The following is a 24802-nucleotide window of genomic DNA, read 5'->3' as shown; positions in this document are numbered from 1 at the left end:
TTTTATTTTATTCTAACTATAGGAGGTACCTGATGTGAACCAAGTAGGAAAGAATTGTTGACTACCCGAAATTCGAGTTCAGAAGAACACGACTACCATACTTTTCAATGCTTAGTAGAATTTAAAAATAAATTTGTATCTAATTGATATGTTTAAATTATTTTTTGATGAAGGTAATGCATGCATCTAAAAATTAATGTAATGTTGTAGAAAAATAATTATATAATAAGAAGATGCTGTCCCTTTGTATAATTTTATCCGAAAATCTATACAAGACTTTTGTCAATATTAAGCTCATGGAAACTATTGACTCAATCCAACTCCTTAAATAGGCACATAACAAATATATTAATCAACTACTTATTGAAGCATTGTTATGGACTATAGAATCTAAAAGAATGCAATCCAACCAAAGTTACTCAATTATTTCAGGATCTTCATGCATAAAAAGTGGAAACGCCAAATGCCAAATGCACTGTCTCTTGACGAGGACAATAAAAAGTGGAAGAAAATAATGGAGTAGGCCCTTCAGTATGCATGCAATGTCATATCATAACATATCCAACTCATTAGTAGTTGGACTTCAATCATGTGCTCACAAACAAAGTAAAAGGCGTTGATCTAGTGATATAAGATCCACTAGATTCTTAAATAGACTAAAATGTTTATGGTTCAATTTCTTTAATTGACACTTGTTGGGAGAGACAATCGTATACTCCAAAAGGACAATTTCTTACTCATAAGACAACCATTGGTTATACAAAATAACATTAAGTAATAAAGTTATTCTACATATTTTTTCTAATCTAGCATCTAGGTGAGAATGACATCAAATTACATTGTAATAAAGCAATGTAAGGTAAATATATAGTTTATTTCCAAAGTATTATTAAATGAAGTGTGAAAAATTCCAAACACAAATATCTTGAATCTGTTTGATGCATCTTTAAAACTTCTACTCTTTCCTGTTTTTTGTAATCATTATTTTTTACCCGGACAACTACACTTTACACAAAATTGTAAACAAAATTAGAGGCTTAAACACTTAAAAGGACATGTCTATGGACTCATGATCCGGAGTCTTGTGACCATAACCAGATTCCTCACTTGGTCGTCGTTTAACCATGCTTGCTCTTTGGACTAGTCGTACCAATGCTTGCACCACCTCAGACATGGGAGGTCGAAATTCAGGTTCCGGCTATGCAAAATATAAAAAAAATTCATCAATAAAATCATTTTAAGGATTGATGAAGTAAACAAGTAATGGGAGTGATACTAAAATATAGCTTTGCAAATAAGTATGCTTACAACATTTGTGAAAGAAGCCAAAATAAGAAATTAAAAGAATTTGTACCTGAACACATAGGGCAATGATATCGGCGAAGCGCGAAAGTGACTTTGCAGGATACATGCCATTCAAATCAGGATCAACCATTTTTGCCAAAGCATCTATATCATGGAGCTGCGGTGTAGCCCACCTCACAAGTGATTGCTCTGATCTAGCCCGTGAACTGAACATACAAAAATTACGAGTCTAAGAAACCATGCCGAAAAGAAAAGATAGTATTAAGAGGCAAACATTAATGATGAGCATTACTTTCAATCACGTGGGATAGACTCACCTGTCAAGTGGTTTCCGACTCGTCAATAGTTCCAGCATAACCACCCCAAAGCTGTAAACATCGCTTTTTACAGTGTATACTCCTGATAATGCAAACTCAGGAGCACTATAACCAAATGAACCGACCATCTGAGTTGAAACCTGTTAAGCACAAAGATAATTATTTTCACCAATGTAGTGTACTTAGAAAAGATACAAATACCATGTTCAGCAGTGCATGAAGGAAAAACGAGCCTCTTTCACCAACCTGCCGTTCGGTGCTTGGTGTTAGAGCAGCTAAACCACAGTCAGAAAGGTGAGGATTGAGCTCCTCATCAAGTAATATATTTGCTGATTTAAAATTTCTATGAACAATAGAAGGCAAGCAAACTTCGTGCAAATACCTAATGGACAAAGCGTGTTACAAAAAATATATAAATTAGCATGAATGTGATATGCTAACTCATCCTAAAATAATAAAGTTGGGGGAAAAGGTAGGGGAGAGGCTTAATATGTCATGTATATGATGAGACATACTCTAAAGCTCGAGCTGTGCCGAGTGCTATGCGTACACGGGCATTCCACGATAAATCCTTACTGCTATCTTCAGCAAAATGGAGCATGTCATGCAGATTCCCATTTCCTATGTGCTCATAAACTAGAAGTCGTTGGCCATGCTCAGCACAATATCCAGACAATGTAACAATGTTTGGGTGCCGCAAGCGTGACATATTTGAAATAGCTTCAAGAAAATTGTCTTCCTCTTGTAGTGACAATGCCGACTTGTCGATCTTCTTAATAGCCATGATCTAAACACACACAAAAAACCCAGGAACCATTAGAATATACATAAATGTGAACATAAAAGGGAATAATTTTCATAAATTTGATTTTCTAAGAAAATAAAATATACCAAAATAGAACATGAAAATGAAGAGATACACATAGAGTAGAGAAGGTAGATAAGAAATGCAACATTAAAGGTTACTTTTCCATTTGGGAAATCAGCCTTGTAAACTCGACCGAGAGAACCTTCACCAATAATAAATTCCTGACTAAAGCTATTTGTCGCGCTTTGGAGAGAAGCAACTGTGTATGGTGTGGAAGTTATAGGGGATTTCATTTGCCTTATAGATCCGCTCTTTATAGGTAGCCTCCCAATCATCGCATTTTCTGCAGGAGGAGGCTTGAGATCGGCAACAACAGCAGTACTTTTTACTCTTTGCTCTTGCACCTGAGGAGTTACTGCATGTAAAAGCCCAACAGAGAAGTTAAACTTGCGAGGAGGCGTATATGTAGTCCTTAATCTTAAAACAATAAATATAACAGTAGGAAATCTCTATCGAGCATTTCACAGAACAATAGCTACAAAAGGATAATGTAAATGAATTTTGTTAAAGAATAAAGAGAAATGTCGCCATCACAACCAAAACTTAATCTCACTAAGTAGGGCCGGTTACATGGAACAACGTCATAATTCTCTATCATAAATCATGTTCATTGACATAGTATTAAGATAATATTTTTAGAAAGAAACCAAAATACACAATCAGAAAATATAATAGGAAACGAGAAGGTACATGGAGGGAACTCACCATTTGTAATTCCACGAGGAAGGCTCCCACTAGAAGTTCTTGCACCATTTTCCTTCTTATTTTGCTTTCGGATACAGAAAACAAGAGCGAGTAGCACAAGAACAGTCACCAACACTGAACCTAAAACAATGCCTACAATGGCCCCCGTTGTCAAACCCTTATGGTCATCAGTCTTTTCATCACTAGAACCCCATGCTTTATCATGTGAACCAGATTCAGAACGATGATGACTACTATGAGATCCACTCGGCGGAGGTGATGTAGATGGCGGTGAAGGAGGAGCAGGACCATCAGCAAAAGAATTTCCATCATATCTAGCCCATATTTGAAGAGTCACATTAACCACATTGCTGCAATTATGCACTACAAAACATATAGTCATTTTATAAAAAAATGCATAAATACTTACATGAAATTACCGATGGAACTAAGTTCATGAGGTATCCATCCACTGAAATTATTGTGAGCAACATTTCTGAAAAAATGTGGAGCAAGATAAGAACAAAAGCATAAAGATAATTCAAGGCCCAAAAGGAGAAGAGCTTACAGAGTATCCAACGGCAAACCAACAAGAGCAACAAGAGATCCAGTTAACTGATTGTTCTGCAAAAAGCTGCAAAAAAGTTTTCATAAGCATCAAATTAACATTTACTACAAATCTACAATATGCTATAAGTTCTTCAAATGAAATATCATCCAACATACAGAGAAGAAATATTGGACAATGAAGCAAATGAAAGAGGAAGATCTCCAGAAAAGCTATTGAATGATAGATCCCTGCATCATTGAAAAGGAAGGCAACCATTCATTAAATATAATGAACTTTAAAACTAAGAATAGCTAGCTAGTAATAATTATCGCAACAACAAATAGCTATAAAGCCCGAAGAAATATACAGTTTGAGTATGAAACTCTTTCACCCTAAAATTGTTTTCCCTTGCAGCATAAGCTTTATATTAATATGGTATATCAATATGAACTCGGATCCTCATGTGATCAGTCTAAAGAATTGCAATGAATAAAGCTTCCACAAGAGAAAAATAAATATACTTCAACATTGTCAATCCTAGAACTAGAGTAGTCACATTTAAGCATACTTTTATTAAACCGAATACAATGAAAATGAATTAAATGATGGGAGAATGCAGTGAAGACACTGTAAGATATCTTACAGGGTACCAAGATCAGAAAGAGTTTGAAAGATGTCACCAATTGTCATGGAGAGCGCATTATTGCTTACATTCCTAAAAATCACATCAAAGAACAGTGTAAGAGTGGCTCCAATATACAAGTAAATTGAATACAACAACGACGAAGCCTTAGCCTTACTAGGTGGGATCGACTACATGGATTAAATGTTAACAACCAAATTGAATATTACGAAATAATATTTTAAACATTCAAAAGCAACTTACAAATAATTAAGAGAAGTCATGGCCGAGAATGAATAAGGAAGATTTCCACTTAAATTATTTCTTGCAAGGTTCCTGATTGATACAATTGAAGAGCAATGACACATTTCAGTGACAAGAAAAATTAAAATAAGAAAAACCACCAAAGTGAAACTGATCAATAAATGAATATTACATGCTTGTAAGATTCGGCGGCAACTGGTAAGGAATTATGTCATGGATCTTGTTGTCACTTAAATCACTGGACGAACACGCGTAAGAAGCTATCAATCACCAATACATTAAAATAGCTAATACTATGTGTACCACAAAATAACAGAATAGAATTATCTCACAGCTTTCTCAGTGACATGAGATCTGAAAGAAGGTAACCAAGAGTCCCATTGAGTCCTAAACCTGAGAGCTCACTAAACAGCATTACAACATGGATCAAATCAGTCATTTTTCTCAATCAACACACTAAAAACAACTATAAAAAATTATTATTGTGCAGTGTCATCTGAATCTCTTACATGGAAACAACTGATGAATCCTCACAGGTTATCCCTTTCCATGATTCTCCACATGGATCACCATCACTGATTTTCCAACCCGTTAGCACATTTGGACTATTTAAAGCATTGTACAAAACTTGAAGAGCTTCAACTGTAACATGAGAAACAACAATAAAAACTATCAATAATCCATAAAGGCAATGGCATCAGCCACTTTGCATTAACAAATTCATATATAGCCATAAAAATGGATTAAGCTCAACCTTATTTCCAATAAAAAATAATAGAAGGAAAAAAAAACATTTTTTTTGGTTGGAAAAAGCATAAACCCGTGACTTCATTTACTGCACTCTCTCCTCCATAAACCAGACTTCAGAAAACAAAAACCAAAAACCCCAAACGTAAACGCTCCCTCATCGGTTCAGTCCAAAAAAAAACGCTAAAGCCAAAAAAGACAATGTTTTAAGAAGCCAAGGTTTCAACTTGGGTTGAAGCATCAACCACCCACATCGCAAAATCCAAACTTTTTATCAAAAACGAAAACTTTTCCATAACATTATGAAATGAAGACCCCACAGCAACAAAACCAATCAATGAATCAACCAAACACAGCGTGATGATATCATAAAAAGAACAAATGAGAAAAAGGGTATAATAGTAGTAATAGTAATACCATCAAAAGGGTCAGTAATAGAGAGTGAAAAAGGCAGAAGAAAAAGTGAGAGGATCAAAGAGAGTGACATGAAGTTAGAGAAGGAAAAGATGATAAGAGGCATTGTTGTTTCTACTTCAGAAGCGTGGTTCAGGTGTGGGAGAGTGCATGCAATAATAGCATGGGGACGATGGGAAAGAAGATGAAGAAAACGGTAGTGAAAGTAGTACAATAGTAGTTGAGGTTTAGATCACGAATGGCAGAATAAGAAAGTAATGCATTTAATGAAAGGGACAGATAGAAATTCGAAGCGAAGCGTAGAGTAATGAATACAGAGAAACTAAAAAAGCAACCAGGGTTATTAATACCCTACTCAACATGGTATTGTGTTCTATATTTAATACTAATAAAATAAAATGGGTTATTTAATGGTAGATAATATACTTTAGATGGATAAAACAAATGTAATAGTTATGTATTTAATTATTTATACTATTTTGATAAAAATTAAGTTAATTTCTTTAAAAGATTAATTTTAAATAAAAAATAGTATATATGACTAATATGATTTAATTGAAAACCGACTAATATGATAAGTATAATTGTTTATTATATCTACTAGTGTATACAGGTACGGCGAATATGGTGTGATATTACATATTCAGTTTTTATATATTTCATTTTTTTTGAATTAGAATGTATTTGTTATGTTCGGTGTACTTTATATTATATTTTTTGTGTTTATGATAATATTTAATTTAAGGTGAGATATGTGGTTAATTAATGTATTGGTGGTGGTTGCTTAGGATTATATAGTTTTTTTGTAAAAAATAAATAATGTGAAGAGTAAAATAGGAAATAAAAATTACACAATTAGAGAAGTTATTTCAAGTTTTGTATTTATATATAGTATAGATATAGTTCATTTCACTAGTTTTTTTGGGTAACTAACCAATACTAAATGATTTTCGTAACAGGCAAAAGAACACCCAAAACAATAAATTACATGATTTTTTCAGCATAATTATTATTTCAAAGTAAAACTAGTATTGAAAATTATATATATATATATATATATATATATATAATTACATGATTGATAGCTAAGATATAATGAAGAGTGAGGATCTACTTATTCCAAGAGTAAATTTTTTAAATTTACTCTTTATCTTAGCTATCAATTCTAGGGAAATTAATGTTTAGATGTACCCACTAATTTAAAAAATTGAATTTTTTTTAAAATTGATGTTATGATGTGGAGTAAATTTAAAAAACTTAAATAATGAATAGTAATAGTGTTAAAAAAAGTTAATATGAAAATAAAAAGAGTGGATGGGGTGGAGGGTAGTTTTGTTTAAAGGAGTGAAGCAATATATGGGGCCTATGCCTTTCTACTTTATGGATATTATTTTTTTGCTTCTATCCATTTTACATTCTTATTCCACACCTTTCTTGCTTTTACCCCAACCTGTGTCAGGAAATCACACAGTTTTGAATATCAGATAATAAGATAATGATTAGGTAAAAAGTCACGTGAACATGATAATTTTGAGGTTTAAACATTTTCTTTTCAATTGGGCTGATGTTATTACAGGCCTCAGATGTCAATACCAATACCAAGAATTAACTTGGCCATCAAATAATAGCTGTGAAATAGATTAGTAGCTAGCAAATCAAATAGCATAAACAAAATTACAGGAGTATAAATACTTCCTAGCTGTGAAATATGCAGACAATGTAACTTCATTAACAGTTTTGAGTCTGGCATGGATTGCATCAGTTCCAATTTTAAGGTGAATTTTAGCACCTTTTGTTGCACTTTCTAGCAACATTTGGTGCTGCTTGTAGTGTCTCTTCTGGCCATTAACCTAGAGTTTAATCAGAAATAAATATGAAACAACGAAATTGAGGTGGCTTGAAATGTATCCATTCTTACATAGAGTAGTTTTTACTCGATCACAATTTATTATATGAGAAGTACACCAAATAAGATACATAGTGAGACATGTAAACTTGTGAAAATATGCTAAAATTAAAGTATTTAATATGCATGGTTACTTTACATATAATTAAATTACAAATTGAATAAGTATACAAAATATAAATTAAGAAACCCTCACACATATGTAAAAAAAGCTAATTTTAGTGACGTGCATGGCCCCAGTTGAAGTTCTATCATATTTTAAGAGTAAAAAGGGGTAATTTTAATTATGTATATGATATCCTAGAAACATGAGCACAATTAACAAAATTTTATTAACAAATTATCTTGTCTTTTTCTCTGTTGCTAATCATATGCAATAATTACTTCTACTACACCAACATATATTTTTTCATACTCCTTGAGAACTTATTATGTTACTCCTCTCACTATTATCCATGAGTGATTATAAGTAAGGAGGAAGAACAACATTTTCTTGATGAGCACGTAATAGGAATTTTTTTCACTGCTTAGCAATTGGCACAAGTCAAAGTTCGGGTATCTTTCAGATCAACATAGACTTAGATTCAATCACAGATTCCGGTGCAAGCAACAGACACACGAGATGGAAGGTGAATGCGTCTTGGATCTGTGTTTATAGATTGAAAGACAGCTAATATGGAGAAAAACAAAGACATGAGTCATGATCTTTTGCTTATAGATGAAGATTTAAGTCCAAAAGCACCTAATAAGATAATAATACTATCGACAACACCAAAATTAACTCATAAATACATATAATAAGATGAGAGTGTTAGTAATAAATATCATATGACACTGATTCTGAGATAAATAAACAAAGGATAAAGATCAATATTCTTAATAGTGTTCCATTTTCTGTCCTAAATTAATTAGAATTTTTTATTTTTTATTTTTTTTTATTCATATGACAACATGTAATTGGTTTAGAAGAGGGAATATGACATGATTAAGGAGAGATAATCCTTGTCCATAAACAATATATCACTGTTAACTCACTACCATTCAGGGGATGCACCTACATAGTCCACAGTGACTCACTGAGGGCACCAGCCCCCATTTTTTTTAAAAATAATTATAGATTTGACATTTTGTTATACAGATGACTTATTTGAGTTGGAACTTTTCTTTCTAAAACAACATTACAAATATAAAAGTTATTAGATTAGAGTGATATACAAATTATTATTTTCTAATGCATAGTAATATAGCTAGCGTTTAACTCTCGAAAATATATGCGTAAATTGGCTAAACATTGATGACAAATTCTTGTACCATTCTCCTTTATCTTTGTTCTTTTTTGTAATATTTGATTGTTAACATATCTATATTTTTTGCACATACTAATTGTTTTTTTTAATATATTTGTGTAGCATGATTAATTAAAAGATGTCGTTCCACACATCTAATAGGGAGAAGTGAAATCATTTATCTAAGTTGTATCTTTCACACTTATCCATTGTAATTTTTTTTGCACATAGGAGAAACTATATGATGAATAAATCATTCTTGGTAAACCTCAACCCATATGACAAACTAAGGGATGTATATTCTTATTGCTATATTGTCTCCAACCCTCTCTCTTAGTACCAATGTGAAGAGTGCAAAGAACTCTACTTAGCACTCTTAATATTGGACGATGGTTTTCTTGAGAATAATGTAATTCATTTAGTTAGTTTCATTAATCGATTAATAGATTGTACAATCGCTTAAACAATATGTTATTTTTGTTATAAAGACACTATAGCTGGAATAAAAAAGGCGCGAAGTATTTATTCAATTTTTTGCTCAATACACTCTTTTCACTCGATAATCGATTACTCATATCTTAATCGATTAAATTCATTCTTTTCCCCCTTTCCTTATTTCCTTCCAACAGTGGTATCTAGAGCTAAGTGATTAGGGATCTATGGAGGCGCCAAGTTAAGGTGCAAAAAGCTTCAAAGTGGTGAAGCTCATAGTTGTGATAAGAGACTCAAGGAGAAAGGGGGTGAAAGTGAAGCTGCAAAGGAATATGGCAACCTCACATGAATTTTCAATGAATCTTCTAATTCTTGATGGGAAGAACTATGACCATTGGAGCATTTAAATGAAGGCAATATTTGTGTTCCAAGAATGTCTTGATGGTGCGCAATTTAGGCTACAAACAATAGAGGAAGATTCAGTGGAGCATAAGGAAGCCAAGAAGAGGAATTGCAAGGTAATCTTCTTGATTCATCAATGTGTAGATCGTGCAAACTTTCAGAAGATTTCTGCAGCTTCTTGTTCCAAGGAAGCATGGGAAATCTTAGAGAAAAGTTACTCAGGTGGAATGAAGGTTAAGAATGTGAGGTTTCAAACACTTAGGAGGCAATATGAATTGCTCCAAATGGATGAACAAGAGACAATTGTAGAATACCTCCCAAGAATTTGTGGTTTGATCAATCTAATGAAAGGGCATGGAGAGACACTATCTGAGCAAGGTGTGGTGGAGAAGATACTTAGAACGCTCACTCCTAAGTTTGATCATATTGTAGTGGCAATAAAGGAGTCAAAGGATCTTGAAAACTTCAAGATTGATGAGTTGCGGGGCTCCTTGGAAGCACATGAACGAAGGTTCATAAAAAGGTATTCTGATAGGCAATCTCAGCAAGCTTTGAGTGCTCAATTCAGAAAGAAAAGGTTCTGCACACAATGATAAATTCAAAAGGGACAAAGGAAAGTGGCATGGTGACAAGAGAGTTGAGCCTGAAAATTCAAGATCACAAGGACCAGGGTCTCAAAGGATTAACTCTATCAATCAAAGTTATGACATTGAGATCAATAAGGCTAATTAAAAGGGCCATAAATGGAATAACATGAAGAAAAAGGATAAGAGTAGAATCCAATGTTTCAATTGTAGAAATTGAGGTCATTTTGCCTCTGAATGCAAAGAGAAAAATGCCACTCATGTTAAATAAGGAGAGACCATATTAACCAAGGACGAGGATTCAGAAGAAGAGGTATTGCTACTAGCCAAAAGAGAAGGCTTTTATCAAGAGGCTAGTGATTCAGATGAGGCACTTATGATGGTAAGAACTCAATGTGATAAGAGTTCAAACAGTTGGTATCTTGACACAAGATGTTCCAATCACATGATAGGGCATAGGGAGCGGTTTGTGAACCTGGACAATTATGTTGAGACAAAGATCAAGTTTGTAGATGATAGTTCCATCACTGTAGAAGGAGTTGGTAAAGTGATGATCAAGAAGGATGGATCAGCCTCCTACATCTCTAATGTGTTGTATGTGCCAAGGATGAAAAGAAACATGTTGAGCCTAGGCCAATTATTTGAAAAAGGATACAACACGAGGTTGGAGGATAGGATGCTGAAAGTGTTCAACAAAAGGGGAGTACTGATCTTGAAGGCTCCTCTCTCCCAAAACAGAACCCATAAAGTGTTTCTAATTGATGTTAGTTATAACATGAGATCTAGGTTCAATATATATCATTGGTTTATCTCATACACCCTAATCCTAAGCAATATGTGACTTTTTATAATACTATATTTCAAGCAAATCCCATCAATCTCTACCTTGATTAAAATATATCACTCATTCTGAAATCTACACAACAATGTCGACATTAGTGAACATCTCATTTTACCTTGCTCGTTGCTTAATTCTCTTTAATATCCCCTCACTTAAGAGTTCACCTCCAACATATGTTTTTGAGTATCATTGGCGATGTTACCAAGAGCGTAGTTCTCCAAACTTATTGTGCAACTTCTTGTATCATCGTCTAATGGAGCATATCATCTAGCTCTTTCTTGTTAGGAAGTCTTTCAATACTATCTACTATGAAATCTTTACACCAAAGTTCATCAACAATCGTCATCTTCTATACTTAACCCAATTGAACCATAAAACTTCATTGGAAAGTCTCAACAACTACCACCATTGTTCACACCAATAATCATAGTTTAAAAGAACTATTATAGTCCACCTTGAAGAGTATTACTGTAACACACATCTTACATCAATGTCAACCAATGTTCGTGTCATACCTTTGCATCCAAGTCAATACTCAGTTCACACACTGCATCTCTACCAATGACCATTTACAACTTACATCAAAGTCAATACCCACATTCCACAATGCATCAAAGTCAACATACATCCATGTGCTTTTGTGGAATTGCTAGTAATTAACACCATTCACTATGACGCAGTGAACGCAACATAATGATATTTCACTTTTCCTCTCAAATGAGATATTCTATCTATGAACCTTTGTCTCAAAGCTCGACCCAACACTTGAGTTCCTATCTCCACTATGGTCTCAATCCAATACATGGACTTCTAGGATTTTGGATCCAACACATTTGTGGGTCCTCACCACATTCCACCATGTTTATTCTCATTCAACTCATATGGTTTATCTTGTTCAACTAACACATCATTCATTTTAGAAAAAAAAATTATAAACTATAGCACACTTTTAGGCCCAAGACCGAAATTCTCACGATCTCCATATTAATTGAAATATATTTCTCATTAAGAAATTTACCAAACAATTATGTACTTAATGATATACTTTTACACCAACAGCATTGAATCTATACATGCATTTAGAGCCTCTCCCAAATTTCAGCCTAGTAAACGAAGGCATCCTAGTAAACTAGCATTAAAAAAAACATGGTTGGTTTTTAGGTGAGGAACGATGTGGGTACATGTGTATCGAATCTCACGTTCCATCTCAAAGGGTATATTTACATATGTTGTTACATAGTTTATGCCACTTTATGTATTATGAACTTATGATTAATTAAAAAAATATATTTAAATTAAAATTTAATTATAAAATATTTTTTTGATTAATTACAAGCTAAAAACACGTATGGTGAGGTTAACTATGGATAACAAATCTGCTCCCCTCCCATAGTGCAGACTTCACTTGCGGCAATTCAGTGGTAGTGGCCCCCACGTTCACGCCTCGCTGTCTATCCTACATTCCCACTCCAACCTCAAATACCCAATTTTGAAAAAATTCAATGAAGTGGTTGAAGAAGATGAAGAGAAAGCACCCAAATTAAACATCCCAAATAATTTCTTAGCTTTTGCATGTGCATCAAATTCCAATTCAATAACACCACCTATGTCTATGTATTTTATGCATACATTCCTATTTTCACATCACATAAAAATATAACAAAGGCATGGCTGCAAATAGCAAGAGACGCCACGTCAGCACCAGGTTGAGTTTCAACTGGAAGCTACTGATCCTGTTCTTCTCTGTTTCCCTCTCATGCGTCGTCGTTTTAGCATCTCTCTTCAGGCTTCATTATAGTAATAATAATTATAGCAATAACTCATCTCGGTTGACGAGATCTTCAATTTCTCGCGTATTCAATGGCCCTCCCAAGATCGCATTTTTGTTCCTTGTTCGACGTAACATCCCTCTTGATTTTCTCTGGGGAACATTCTTCCAAAACGGTGTCGTTTCGAAATTCTCCATTTATGTTCATTCCACACCTGGGTTCGTTTTGGATGATTCAACTACCAGGTCCCGTTTTTTCAAAGCTCGACAAATCAATAATAGTATTCAGGTAAATTTCTATTATTATTATTATTATTATTATTATTATTATTATTATTATTATTATTATTATTATTATTATTATTATTATTATTATTATTATTATTATTATTATTATTATTATTATTATTATTATTATTATTATTATTATTATTATTATTATTATTATTATTATTATTATTATTATTATTATTATTATTATTATTATTATTATTATTATTATTATTATTATTATTATTATTATTATTATTATTATTATTATTATTATAAAGTTAGTTTCTTTTCTACTTGTTGATGCATATTAGTGTGTACCCTTTTCGTATGAAGTTATAAAATCATAACTAGAACTAGAATATAAGGTTTTGTTTCATTTCCCTTTGAAAGTTGAAAGTACTTTGGGATGGGCTTTGTAGATTTTTCATCACCAATGAATAGGGATATCAAATTGGCTCTAAAGATTCAATTTTGGTTTCTCAATCAACTGGACACTCTTCCAATGGGTTAGGTTAACTTGTTAATTGTTCAACCTGCTATTTACATGATAGATAGATAGAATTTTTTATATGCGAGGCTCCCACTCGGTGGAGTCCGGTAAATGTAATACACCTTATCTCCACATATGAAGATGTTGTTTCCAGGATTTAGATTTGTGACCGTGAGTCCACTTGGTCAAAAGGTATCAACCTTACACTTGTGCAAAGGATCACTCTTTCTTAGCTCAATGAATCAAGTACAAAAAATGTGCTATGAATGCCAGTGCTGTGATGATATTTATATTATTCTGTAACTGTGGTGGTGTGTAGCTAAGCATTTTGATGGTCGAGAGTATTATCATGCTATTTTCAGACTTGTTCTTTTGCTAGGATTTATGCTTTAGCCTACAATGTGTGTACCAATGGGATTGAATATAAATGAAATACTTCCATGGGTTATTGTATTCCATGTTGATAGGAGTTTAGTGTTGTGCGTATTTTAGGTTTCATGGGGAGAATCAAGTATGATTCAGGCTGAAAAGTTGTTACTAGAAGCAGCTTTAGAGGACCCTGCAAATCAAAGATTTGTCCTTCTTTCGGACAGGTTGGTTTTTTTTGAAGTCTTGCATTAACGTATGTTTCCAGATCAGATTTGTTCTTGCTCTGTTTTCAATACGTTTTGTAGGCAGGGGCAGGTCCCATGCACAGACTCTAAGTTTCTGTTTTCCATGTGTAGCTGTGTTCCCCTGTACAACTTTTCCTATGTGTATGATTATGTCATGGCTTCTCCAAGGAGTTTCGTGGACAGGTAGAAGAAGGCTTTGGTTCTTGAGGTGCTTAGCACAAAGTCTTTTTTGACTGTTAAATTATAAATAGTCCATATTTACAATCTGTTCATTGGAGTGAAGTGGAGAGAGTTGGTTTAAACTTTAAGATGCAATAAACTAGTTTGTTTATATTGCAGCTTTCTTGATGTGAAGGAGGGCCGCTACAACCCAAAAATGTCACCTAAAATACCCAGAGAAAAATGGCGCAAAGGGTCCCAGGTTATTTCTCTCATTTAATTCCTTTTTTCCAGACATCAATGTTGTTCATCCCATTCATTAAGGACCCTTTGCTGGTATTTTATCTGTATTTTTTTTTATTTGTTGTGATAATGGTATTTAGTAGAGTATTTAATTCTGCAATCTGTTGGAACCTACTGGTTAGGCGTGTCCTTTTCTTTTAAACAGAAAAGTTTAGCTGATAGTAGTTGATGGAAAAGCATAAAATTTGGCTAGCTGAAGTATTGGTGAAATATAATCTTCCATTTCATTTTACTCTCCATGTCCATAGTTTTAAGTTGTGATTCCTATATGTGGTAGAATAAATTCAATTATTTGATTTAATTAGTAAAGGCTGTGAGAGTAAGGTTACATACATCTATCCTCCCCGGACCCTACTAGGTGAGAGCCTTGTACACTGGACCGCTCTTTTTTAATTGAGCTAATTAATGTTTTAAACTGCGAAGGCAGGAATTTGTCTTCTTCTTCCAAACTAGTTTCAGATTGAGAACTAAAACCATTGTTGCTCCATGGAGCTGACTTCCGCAAGTGTTTTCTAAGTTATGTCAAAAGGCTCCACTTGCCATGTAATCTGGGAAATTTTTAATTTTGGAAATTCAAGCTGAATTTAGCTATGAACTGCTTCTATAGATATAAAATGCACATCAATTGTTTCATTGAGATTAAAGGGTGATATTTTCAACCATTTATTCCTAGAAATAATGTCTTAATTTGATTTTATTTTGAATTTTCAGTGGATCACATTAATTCGTAGCCATGCCGAAGTGATTGTAGATGATGATATTATCTTTTCTGTCTTTAAGAAATACTGCAAGGTATGTAATTGATCACTGGTTAGGTGGTTTTGACTAGTCCTACATTAATTGCTATACTCTAACATTGATTTCTTAAAGTTGGCTTAAACTTGATTTTATATCAAAGTCATCATATAGAATTCAAAACTTAACCCTTCAGCATACAAACTATACACGACTGGACTAACTGTTTGACTGTAATGTCTTAATAAAAAGTAGAGTACACATGTTTTTCATCCCTGAAAATATAAGCAATTTTGATTTTAGTCCCATAAATTCTTTTTCATAGTTTTTAATCCATACTTTAGTTGATTGTTAATGTTTTAGTCCGTATTGATGATGTGTCAATACTCAATACCATAATTGACCACACCATCAATTATTATGACACGTCACTTGTTGATGTTAGCCACATTGTCATTAGGGACTAAAACCAATTTTTTTTTTAATATATAAGAACCAAAACCTAAAGAAGGAATTATACAGACTAAACCAAAAATTCGATATATTTTCAGGGACCAAAAACATATTTAAACCTAAAAAATATCCATCTAATTTTCTTCTCATTTGCAGAGACGTCCACCAATTGATAGCAGAAAGGGAAAACTGAATCTTGTAAGTCATCTAATTTAGTTTTGATTTTCTAATTTTGTATAAATATGGAATGTATCATATTGTCTTAGACTGTTATACATAATTTTAAGGCACCTTCTTTGCTTTTAATTGGAAATTCAACAATACAAATAAAAGGTGAAGTTAGTTAGTCCTGCCTCCTTCTAGGAAGTGTTCGGGCCCAACAAAATGCCCCAAGAAAACAAACTACAAAATTAAATACATTCTGCTTGCACTTCGCTAACTAACACTGCATTCTTCCAATTCCTAATATTCGGATAGCAGAAAAGAAACGTCATAGCCAATTCTTTTTTAACCACATTAAAGTATTGTTCTGGTTGGGAACTACGTTGTTGAAACTTTTCATATACCTTTCCTTCCAAGCATAGTAAGAAACTGCTGCATAAGCTGCCCAAACCATATGTTTCCTGATCTTGTTTCTGAAAGCATGCATAATCCATCCCACCCATCTGTTGAAACTCTTGGGCCAATAGTCCAGACACAATGATTGGCAAACCTGTTGGAGTAATTCACGTGTCCGTTGGCATTCATAGAACAAATAGTTTATGGTTTCATGCTCAAGACCACACAGGCTGCAAGTTATATCATCAATGTTCATAAATTTATGGAAATTATTAATCAAGGTTGTATGCCTTGAAGTTATGTTGATTATGGGATTATGCTTGTAGTTCTAAATAGGAGGGTGAGCTTGGGCATAACGGTTAGATTGCTTGTCTTGTGACCTAGAGGTTATAGGCTTAAATCCTGGAAATAATCTCTTTGCCACTCTCCCCAAACCCCACTAGTTGGGAGCCTCATGCACTAGGCTGGTAGTAGTTCAAAATAATTGTAACTGGCTAATGGAAGCTCTATGGGCCACTCAAGCAAAGATTGGTGTTCAATATTGAATTGTTGATGTAACATTAAAAAAAATTGTACAGGGAATTCAAAATTATGTATTCCTGGGAACATTGGAATTTTCCTTGGGGCCTGCATTCAGTCTTTGACTGAATGTACCATAAATTTTCAGTAGTCCAGCTTTGTCAAATTTTAAATTGGATTACTAGTTGCTGTGTGTAGCCTTGTAAAGTGTTGTATATTAGTATAGATGTGAGTGTAATAACATATTGGGTAGTTGGTTATTAGGATTAGGAGTTTATAGGTTCTTTAGCGAAACATTATAGATCCTTGTGACTTAGCAATTATTGTGATGCTTCCCAGTAGTTAGTACTCCTCATTTTATAATGTATTTTCATAGTAACAATTGTTTGTTATGCTTTTGTGTAAGTGCAGAAACTTCAGAAGCAGCACAACTGTATTCCAGATGAACACTACGTGCAGACATTGCTTGCAGTAATATACTGAGTTTTCCCTCATCACTGTTTACATTTGCCGTTTGTTGGATGAGTTTTTCACTCTTCAACCCTATTTAGTATTTACACTGATAATATTTCTCGCTTCTGCTTTATTCACAAATGACCTTGATCAAATAATGTTGAATAACTCATTGAGGATTAATTTGCATGGATTTTGTTTGATTCTATTGTGAATCATAATACATTTCTCTTCTTTGTGCTTTCTTTCTAGATGCATGACCTAGAAGGGGAACTTGAACGCAGAACGTTGACCTATACCCTGTGGAACCAGTCGGCAGCGAAAAAGGAGAATCAATGGCATCCTATGACTTTCAGCTATGCAAATGCTAACCCTCAAAGGATAAAGGATATGAAGGTTATCTTCTGGTGCCTCATACTTGACTTGAACATAGATTTAGACATTTAGGGTTGGATAAAAAGAGATGGCTCGGCCTCCACCTTCCTTTGTTGCTGGGATAAAAAATGTAAAATAATAAAGAAGGATCCATTTAATAAAACCCTGGTGTCTTTTATTGCTCTGTTATATTCTGTGGTTGGGGCATGGGATGGTTGAAAACTGTCATTGAAGTAAATAAAACTTTCTTGCTCCTTCAAATGCTTTCCTTGAAGTGGCACAGGGTGACCCTATATCATGGTATAATTCATATTAGTAATCAAACTGTCATCTCTCATGATAAGATTGAAGTGTCCTTTCCGGGTTGAAAGTGAACAATGGTTTTATTGGAAGAGTTAGATAAAGGTTCATAGCAAAAAATGATGAATAATGATTGTCTTCTTTTTTACTACCTTTGGTAAATGATTTCCATGTCTTCACTTACCAAATTTGTGCCCATACAGATGTTATGCTTTACATCAATATATCTAGTGCTGATCATAGATTTGTAGAATCATATTCGATTAGCACAACAAAATTTGTTTTATTTTTTTGAAAACAATTTTATGTTTTTAATACAACTATTTGCTTAATCTAATGTCTTTTTTAACAGGGCATCAATCATGTATATTACGAAACCGAGTACCGGACCGAGTGGTGTCATTCCAATTCAACATCTGTTCCATGCTTTTTGTTTGCTAGGAAATTCTCTCAGGGAGCTGCTATGAGATTGTTGAGTGAAGAAGTTATTGGCCACTTTGAAGTTTCGGCAATGTTAGACACTCCTCTATGACCTTTTGTGCTTTTGTCCAAGCAACCACTCTTTAGCCATTTACTGATTACTGACTTACATAGACAGATATATACTTTGGATGTCTAATGGGATTACTGCAACAACTTAATATATACATCACTTTCCAGAACCAGATTTTGAAGATAAAAGTTTGTAGTTGTGACTGAGATAGTTAGTTTATGCGGATGTAATGAACTAATAAGACCATTTTATATGACTTGGTGTGTACATTAATCACACTTGTACAACAGTGATCGGTTACATAATGTAACCAGTTATAATAATATAATACAAAGAAGCATTATTTTTTATAGAAGACCTGGAGATTGTATTTGAAGTTGAGTTTGTCACAAAGATAAAGTTGTTGCTTAGTGAATATGAAGTAACTTGTTCAAATCTTGGAAACAATATCTTTGCTTGCAGAATAAGGTTACGTACATCTACTTAGGTTCATGCATCGTATATTACATATAGAGACCTAACCCCTTAAACTCAAAAATTTAAAGAAAAAATGGGGGAGGTATTGCTAGGGTCATGTTTGCCATACCACATTTTTTGGGGTGTCTCTACTTTTAAATTCATTCTTTCAATACAAGTGGTTCCTTCATGTGGGATCACAACATGCCCAATAGTTGATCACTTGAAGCTTGTAGTCAGTGTTTTAAAATGTAAATTGCATCATATGCAATGGGTCATGATTGTGGACCACATTACTGAAATTGATTGCAATAGCTGCAATGTGATCAACACTGTAACCATAATTTAAAATTCAACATATAATTACTAGTTTAATGTTCCCAGATGGACTACGCAGGAGAGAACATAAAGCCATGTTAGAGTCCTTTATTGATTAGAATAACAAATTTAATGTAGTATTTAAGTTATACGGCTCTCCAACCTAATTGACTAGTCTTTTGTGTTAGACTATTCTCATGTGTTTAAATCCTAACCGCCCATATTTATATTGGCTTTGCTACTTAGTCTTTGTCAAACTCAAACACAAGCAATTTACTGTTTGTCATATTCTGTCATCAATATCTATGGGAATGGATGTTAAGGTTCAACACCAAAACCTATCAAGTTAATGAATTGATGAAAACTCAATGATTCATGGGAAGGCTAAATGGTCTTGTGTATTTATTTTTCACTAAATAATACTCAAGTAACCAAAAAATAGTCAAGAAATAAAAGAAAGAATTAACTACTAAAAGTAGAGTACCCTTTGTAAAGGGTACTATACTATTCAAAAATGAGCTCTAGATTTCTTTGCACCTTCTTTCCATCCTCTTTGCCTAGCCCGAAGTTCCCAAAGAGCAGTTTCTTTCATCTGATTTTCAAGTGTTGCTTCAGCTCTTTCCCTAGCTTCCTCACATGTCTCCATTCCTGAGTTGCACTTATCAGCCTCCTTTTGATATTGTGATGCTATTTTCTTAGCCTCTAATAGTTTTATGTCTGCAATTCTTTGTTTTTCCTCAGCTTCAGATTCTTTTTGCCTTACTTCTTCAGCCAAAAGATCTATAAAATTCTTCTCCACTTCTTTACTTACCCCTTGCTCTTGCCTCATGCAATCTACAAATATAGTCAACAATATTTACATTTGTTCATGCATGAAAGTATTATATACTTTACATTTTCTATTATTTAGGGCTCAAGTTAAGAAATTAGAAATAAAAACTACTAATTGAAAAGGAAAAGCATTTGAGATGTTTTTTCTTAAATAAGCCCTTTTACTAATTACTAATTACAAAACACCATTTTATTACACTTTTAGAAATATGGACATAAATACCACATACTATTGTCCATAAAGTAATTCTCTCTTTCTAATATTTTTATCAAGTGAAAAACTAAGGCTATCCTAGGTGAGGTGTAAACCCTCTCTATTTCTAGTTCAATTCATTCATCTTATCTAATTAAGTGCAGATTATCTCCATTTCCTCTCTATTTCACCTTATTTAATAGTCATTAGCTTTTTAACTTAGATTTGACTCAATATTTTACTATATATATAACTTATTTAAAGGCCAATATCCTCTCTGAACACTAAGGAAATTGATAGAACCCAATCTCCATAGGTATTGTTTATTGATGCCAACTTTTTACTTTTTTGGTCAAAATAATGGAACTTATCAAAATAATTTGCTACAACTCTATCTCAAAAGCTAGCTCATAAAGAATGACAGTAGAATGTCTTGAGTGTTGTTAATAGACCAACACAAATTATCAACGACAAGTTGGTCTAGTGGTATAAGACTTTATTAGATTATCAGGTATTGTACTAGACTAAAAGTTAAAGATTCAATTTACGTGAGTGACACTTATTGAGAGAGGTAGACACACGTCCAAAATGAATTATTTCCTTATCTTGAGAAAATACCATTGGTCATATAAAAAGGGACCGTACAAATTATAACCTAACTTTGCTCAAAATTTTAAGGAAGAAAAATAAGAAGCAAGTGGGAAGCAAAAAGTGATTGCCACTTATATTTTTGCCCTTGCATATTTACATGCATTTTAGTGACTTTTGTGGATTACCATATATTATGTTATTAGGGCTTATTGTAAATCATCTCATTGTATACCATTCTCTTAGAAATAACAAATTGTTGTTTTTGCCTATAGACCTAGGTCACATTGACCAAACCACATTAAATATTAAATATGTGTGATCTTCATCATTTTCTTTTATCTTATTGTTAATTGGCTTAACATAAGAGATATCAAAGTTATTATAAATGCTTCAGCATTTACATATTTAACCAATGAAGAACTCTAATAGTAATGGAGAAGAACTAACCTAAAATGGAGTCATTGGCCAATCCTGCAGTTTAAGAACACGTAGAAACACCTCATCAGCAATCAATGATATATAAGCACAAGAAACAACATATACAAATACTATACCTATCAAGTTACCAAATTTTCATTGCATGGCCACACACAAAAAAGTTCTAAACTTAGTTTAGTAATTTGATTACCCATTAATTGATAACAATCATAGAAAGCATGTTTACAAGAATGTACAATAAATAAACCTATTACCAGAATGCATTTAAACAAACAAGGAATTATTATATTAACAATATAAGGTAATGGTGTTTCAATATTCATCACCCAAATTTTTTTGGTACCTTCAGGGAGAGAAAGTAGTGGTTGAAAAGAGCAATCACAGTGGCATGGAGGACAAGAATTAGAAGAGATAGAGTTTAGGGTATCGTTGATATGCCAATATAAGGGTCGTCCTACAATGTAAGTCACTAAAGAGAATCCCAGAATTGACATGAACAATTTGAACACTCTTTGTTGCTTCCAATTCATCTTTACTTTTATTTTCTGCTCTCTCTCAAACTGAGGAACAGGATCTTGAATGATAATTGGTTAAGGTTTGTTTGTTTGCTTTCATGATTCGTGTATCTGTTTCTCTCTCATCTTTTGGGGGAAAACTGAACTACATTAACCCCACATGTCTATTACGTGTGTCTCTCTTGTATCTCACTCTTCTATTTATAGTGTTTTTTGTTCTCATTGTTTCTGATTTACTAGTATTTAATTAGTTAATTAAAATAAATAAATCATAAATAATCTTCTTCTATAAAGGAATTATTAGTACTTAAATGGAATAATTTTGTCTGTCATATTTTACTGGACTGTTAATTCCCTTTATAATTATATATATAAATCCTTCATATGAATATTGATCATGATTCATCAATTATTTGGTTACAATTTTCATTTAATATGAGTATTCATTACATTCCTCATATAACCCTCCAAATCCTTCCCATGTATATTGATCGTGATTCATCATATGCTTTTCGCTACTGTTTTGATTTCATATGAATAATTATTACTTAAAGTATATATCTATTTGGTTGTTTATGTTGGAACATGGTTTCTTGAAATCCATGAGTGAGAACTTTTAGGTGTGAAATATAAAAAACACCCGAGTCCCACATATGAGAGTTTTGAAAAAATCAACTCTCAAGTCCCACATTGGAGAAACTGGAACTTGGAAAAAAAATCTCAAGTTATAAATAGAAGCCTTCTCTCTTCATATTTTCTTGCCCCCCAAGTTGAATGCGCTTTCATTCAACTTTTTCTTTCTCCCTCATATTTTCTGTTGATGCATTTCCGGCAAACTTCTCCCATTTCTTTCCGTGATGGAATTTCGAGAACTGACACTGGTAGTCAGTATTGTTGGGGGAAAGAATTGGCACAAGTAGACATATTTTGGGAATTTCGAGAACTGACACTGGTAGTCAGTATTGAGGGAAAGAATTGGCACAGGTAGCCATATTATGGGCATTTCGAGAACTGACACTAGTAGTCAGTATTGTGAGAATTGGCATGGGTAGTCATACAGTGGTTGATAGTCTGCTTGCACATTTTGGGCAGTACCACGAAACGTCTTAAAGAGAGCGATCTGGTCGTGACTTAGCCATTAAGTATTATTTCGCGCCATTTAGAATTGCTGCAAGCTACGGTATCAACAATTTTAAGACGTTTCGACTGCAATGACATTCGTAGATAATATTACTAGACCGAACACTATGACCTGAACAAGCCATTTCGGTTTGACGGAACAAATTTCAAACGTTGGCAACATAAGATGGAATTTTTTCTCACTATGAGAAAGGTTGCCCATGTTTTGAAAACCGACATCCCAGTGGTATCGGATGAGGCTGAAAAAGATGAAAAAGATAAATTGGCTATTGAAATAGCTCTCTGGAATGAAAGTAATTACTTATGTAAGAACTTCATTCTGAATGGGTTGTCTGATGATCTGTATGATTACTATAGCCCATACAAGTGTGCCAAATTAATTTGGTATGCATTTGAGAAATAAAGAAATATGATACCGAAGAAGTTAAGATAATATATATATAATGTTATTACTACCTCAAGTATCAAAATGACTGATAATAAATTAGTAGAGTCTTAGTCCTATGAGATACATAAAATTGCTCATGAAATTATTTCTGATGGTATGGCCCTATAGAGTTAAACTCAGAGAGCCTATGAATTTATATTCATTGGGTATGATATAAATAATATTGTGTATAAGCATTAGGACCTTAACACAAAATGATCATTGAGTCTAACGATGTTGACTTTAATTAGAAGAAATTCCTTTTTAAATTGAGGAATAGTGGGGGCACATCAACTAGTCACATACTTGTGATTAGAGAAAATGATAGAAAATGAAAGGTTTAAAATAGAACCTAGAAGAAGTAAGAGAACAATAATTGTTAGAGAGTATACACATGATTATATGGTCTATATATTGGAGGATAATCCATCAACTATCCAAGAAGTTTTTTTTGGATATTGATTTGTGGCGAGAAGCCATAAATGAGAGATGGACTATCTAGAGTCTAACAAGAAACAGACTATGTTATCTCAATCCATTATGAAAGTTGAGATGATAACATTAGCAACAGCTAATGAAGAAACAAGTGAGTTGAGAAGTTTGCTTGCAGAGATTCCCCTATGGGAAAAACATATATCATGTTGATCCATTGTGATAGTACCACGGCTATTGAAAAAAAAATTGAGAACCGCTTTCATAACGGTAAGAAGCGACAAATACGTCGTAAACACAACACCATTAGAGAATTACTCTCTACATGAGTTGTTAGAGTGGATCATATACGCACTGAGAATAACTTAGCAGATCTTTTGACGAAAGGACTAGCTAGATAGAAAGTTCATAATACTTCTGAGAGTATGTGACTATTTCCCTTAGAACGAGGATCACTCATGTTGGTAACTCGACCTAACTGACTGGAGATCCCAAGAAATAGGTTCAATGGGTAATAACAAGTTGTGAAGTGATATGAGAATAAACATGCTATAAAATTACAAGCAGCATGATTCATGTAGCATATGTAAGGATGAGTTAAAACTCTTAATAAGATCTATACTCCAATTGGAGTGGAGTACCTAGGCTATAGGAGTACTCTTGATAGACTCACCTATGTGAATGTGGAAGTGGGGGCCGCTTCCTATGAAATTTTGGGGCATAAATTTCTAGAGCGTTCACTATAC

The 24802-nt window shown here is 33.4% G+C and overlaps 3 protein-coding genes across 6 annotated transcripts; 1 reads left to right on the top strand and 2 right to left on the bottom strand.

Annotated features, from left to right (window-relative positions):
• On the bottom strand, positions 909–6075 carry LOC109333664 (protein STRUBBELIG-RECEPTOR FAMILY 8-like). The gene is made up of 16 exons (XM_019569199.1): positions 5775–6075; positions 5120–5252; positions 4943–5014; positions 4783–4848; positions 4611–4682; positions 4368–4439; positions 3901–3972; positions 3743–3808; positions 3605–3670; positions 3196–3509; positions 2589–2845; positions 2138–2409; positions 1869–2004; positions 1623–1762; positions 1355–1511; positions 909–1198 (listed from the first exon to the last, which is right to left on the bottom strand). The coding sequence occupies exons 1-16, from the start codon at positions 5875–5877 to the stop codon at positions 1046–1048; spliced, it is 2151 nt and encodes a 716-aa protein (XP_019424744.1). The 5' UTR covers positions 5878–6075; the 3' UTR covers positions 909–1045.
• LOC109333611 lies at positions 12700–19070 on the top strand. Of its 4 annotated transcripts, XM_019569128.1 has the most exons (11): positions 12705–13279; positions 14246–14346; positions 14479–14550; positions 14707–14788; positions 15541–15621; positions 16174–16215; positions 17506–17565; positions 17800–17943; positions 18575–18735; positions 18776–18819; positions 18862–19070. In XM_019569128.1, exons 1-10 carry the CDS (start codon positions 12890–12892, stop codon positions 18798–18800), a joined length of 1158 nt encoding a protein of 385 aa, XP_019424673.1. In that variant the 5' UTR covers positions 12705–12889; the 3' UTR covers positions 18801–18819; positions 18862–19070. The 4 variants fall into 4 exon arrangements, 3 of the variants coding, with proteins under 3 accessions (XP_019424675.1, XP_019424673.1, XP_019424674.1); XR_002106033.1 differs by having other exon boundaries at positions 12707–13279; positions 18575–18819; XM_019569130.1 differs by lacking the exons at positions 18575–18735; positions 18776–18819; positions 18862–19070 and adding an exon at positions 18410–18561 and having other exon boundaries at positions 12700–13279; positions 17800–18010.
• LOC109334054 lies at positions 19960–22225 on the bottom strand. The gene is made up of 3 exons (XM_019569630.1): positions 21886–22225; positions 21552–21575; positions 19960–20323 (listed from the first exon to the last, which is right to left on the bottom strand). The coding sequence occupies exons 1-3, from the start codon at positions 22070–22072 to the stop codon at positions 19998–20000; spliced, it is 537 nt and encodes a 178-aa protein (XP_019425175.1). The 5' UTR covers positions 22073–22225; the 3' UTR covers positions 19960–19997.

Source organism: Lupinus angustifolius, chromosome LG19 (assembly GCF_001865875.1).
Source record: "Lupinus angustifolius cultivar Tanjil chromosome LG19, LupAngTanjil_v1.0, whole genome shotgun sequence".
Classification (NCBI taxonomy): Eukaryota; Viridiplantae; Streptophyta; class Magnoliopsida; order Fabales; family Fabaceae; genus Lupinus; species Lupinus angustifolius.
This window is presented reverse-complemented; position numbering and strand designations above follow the sequence as displayed.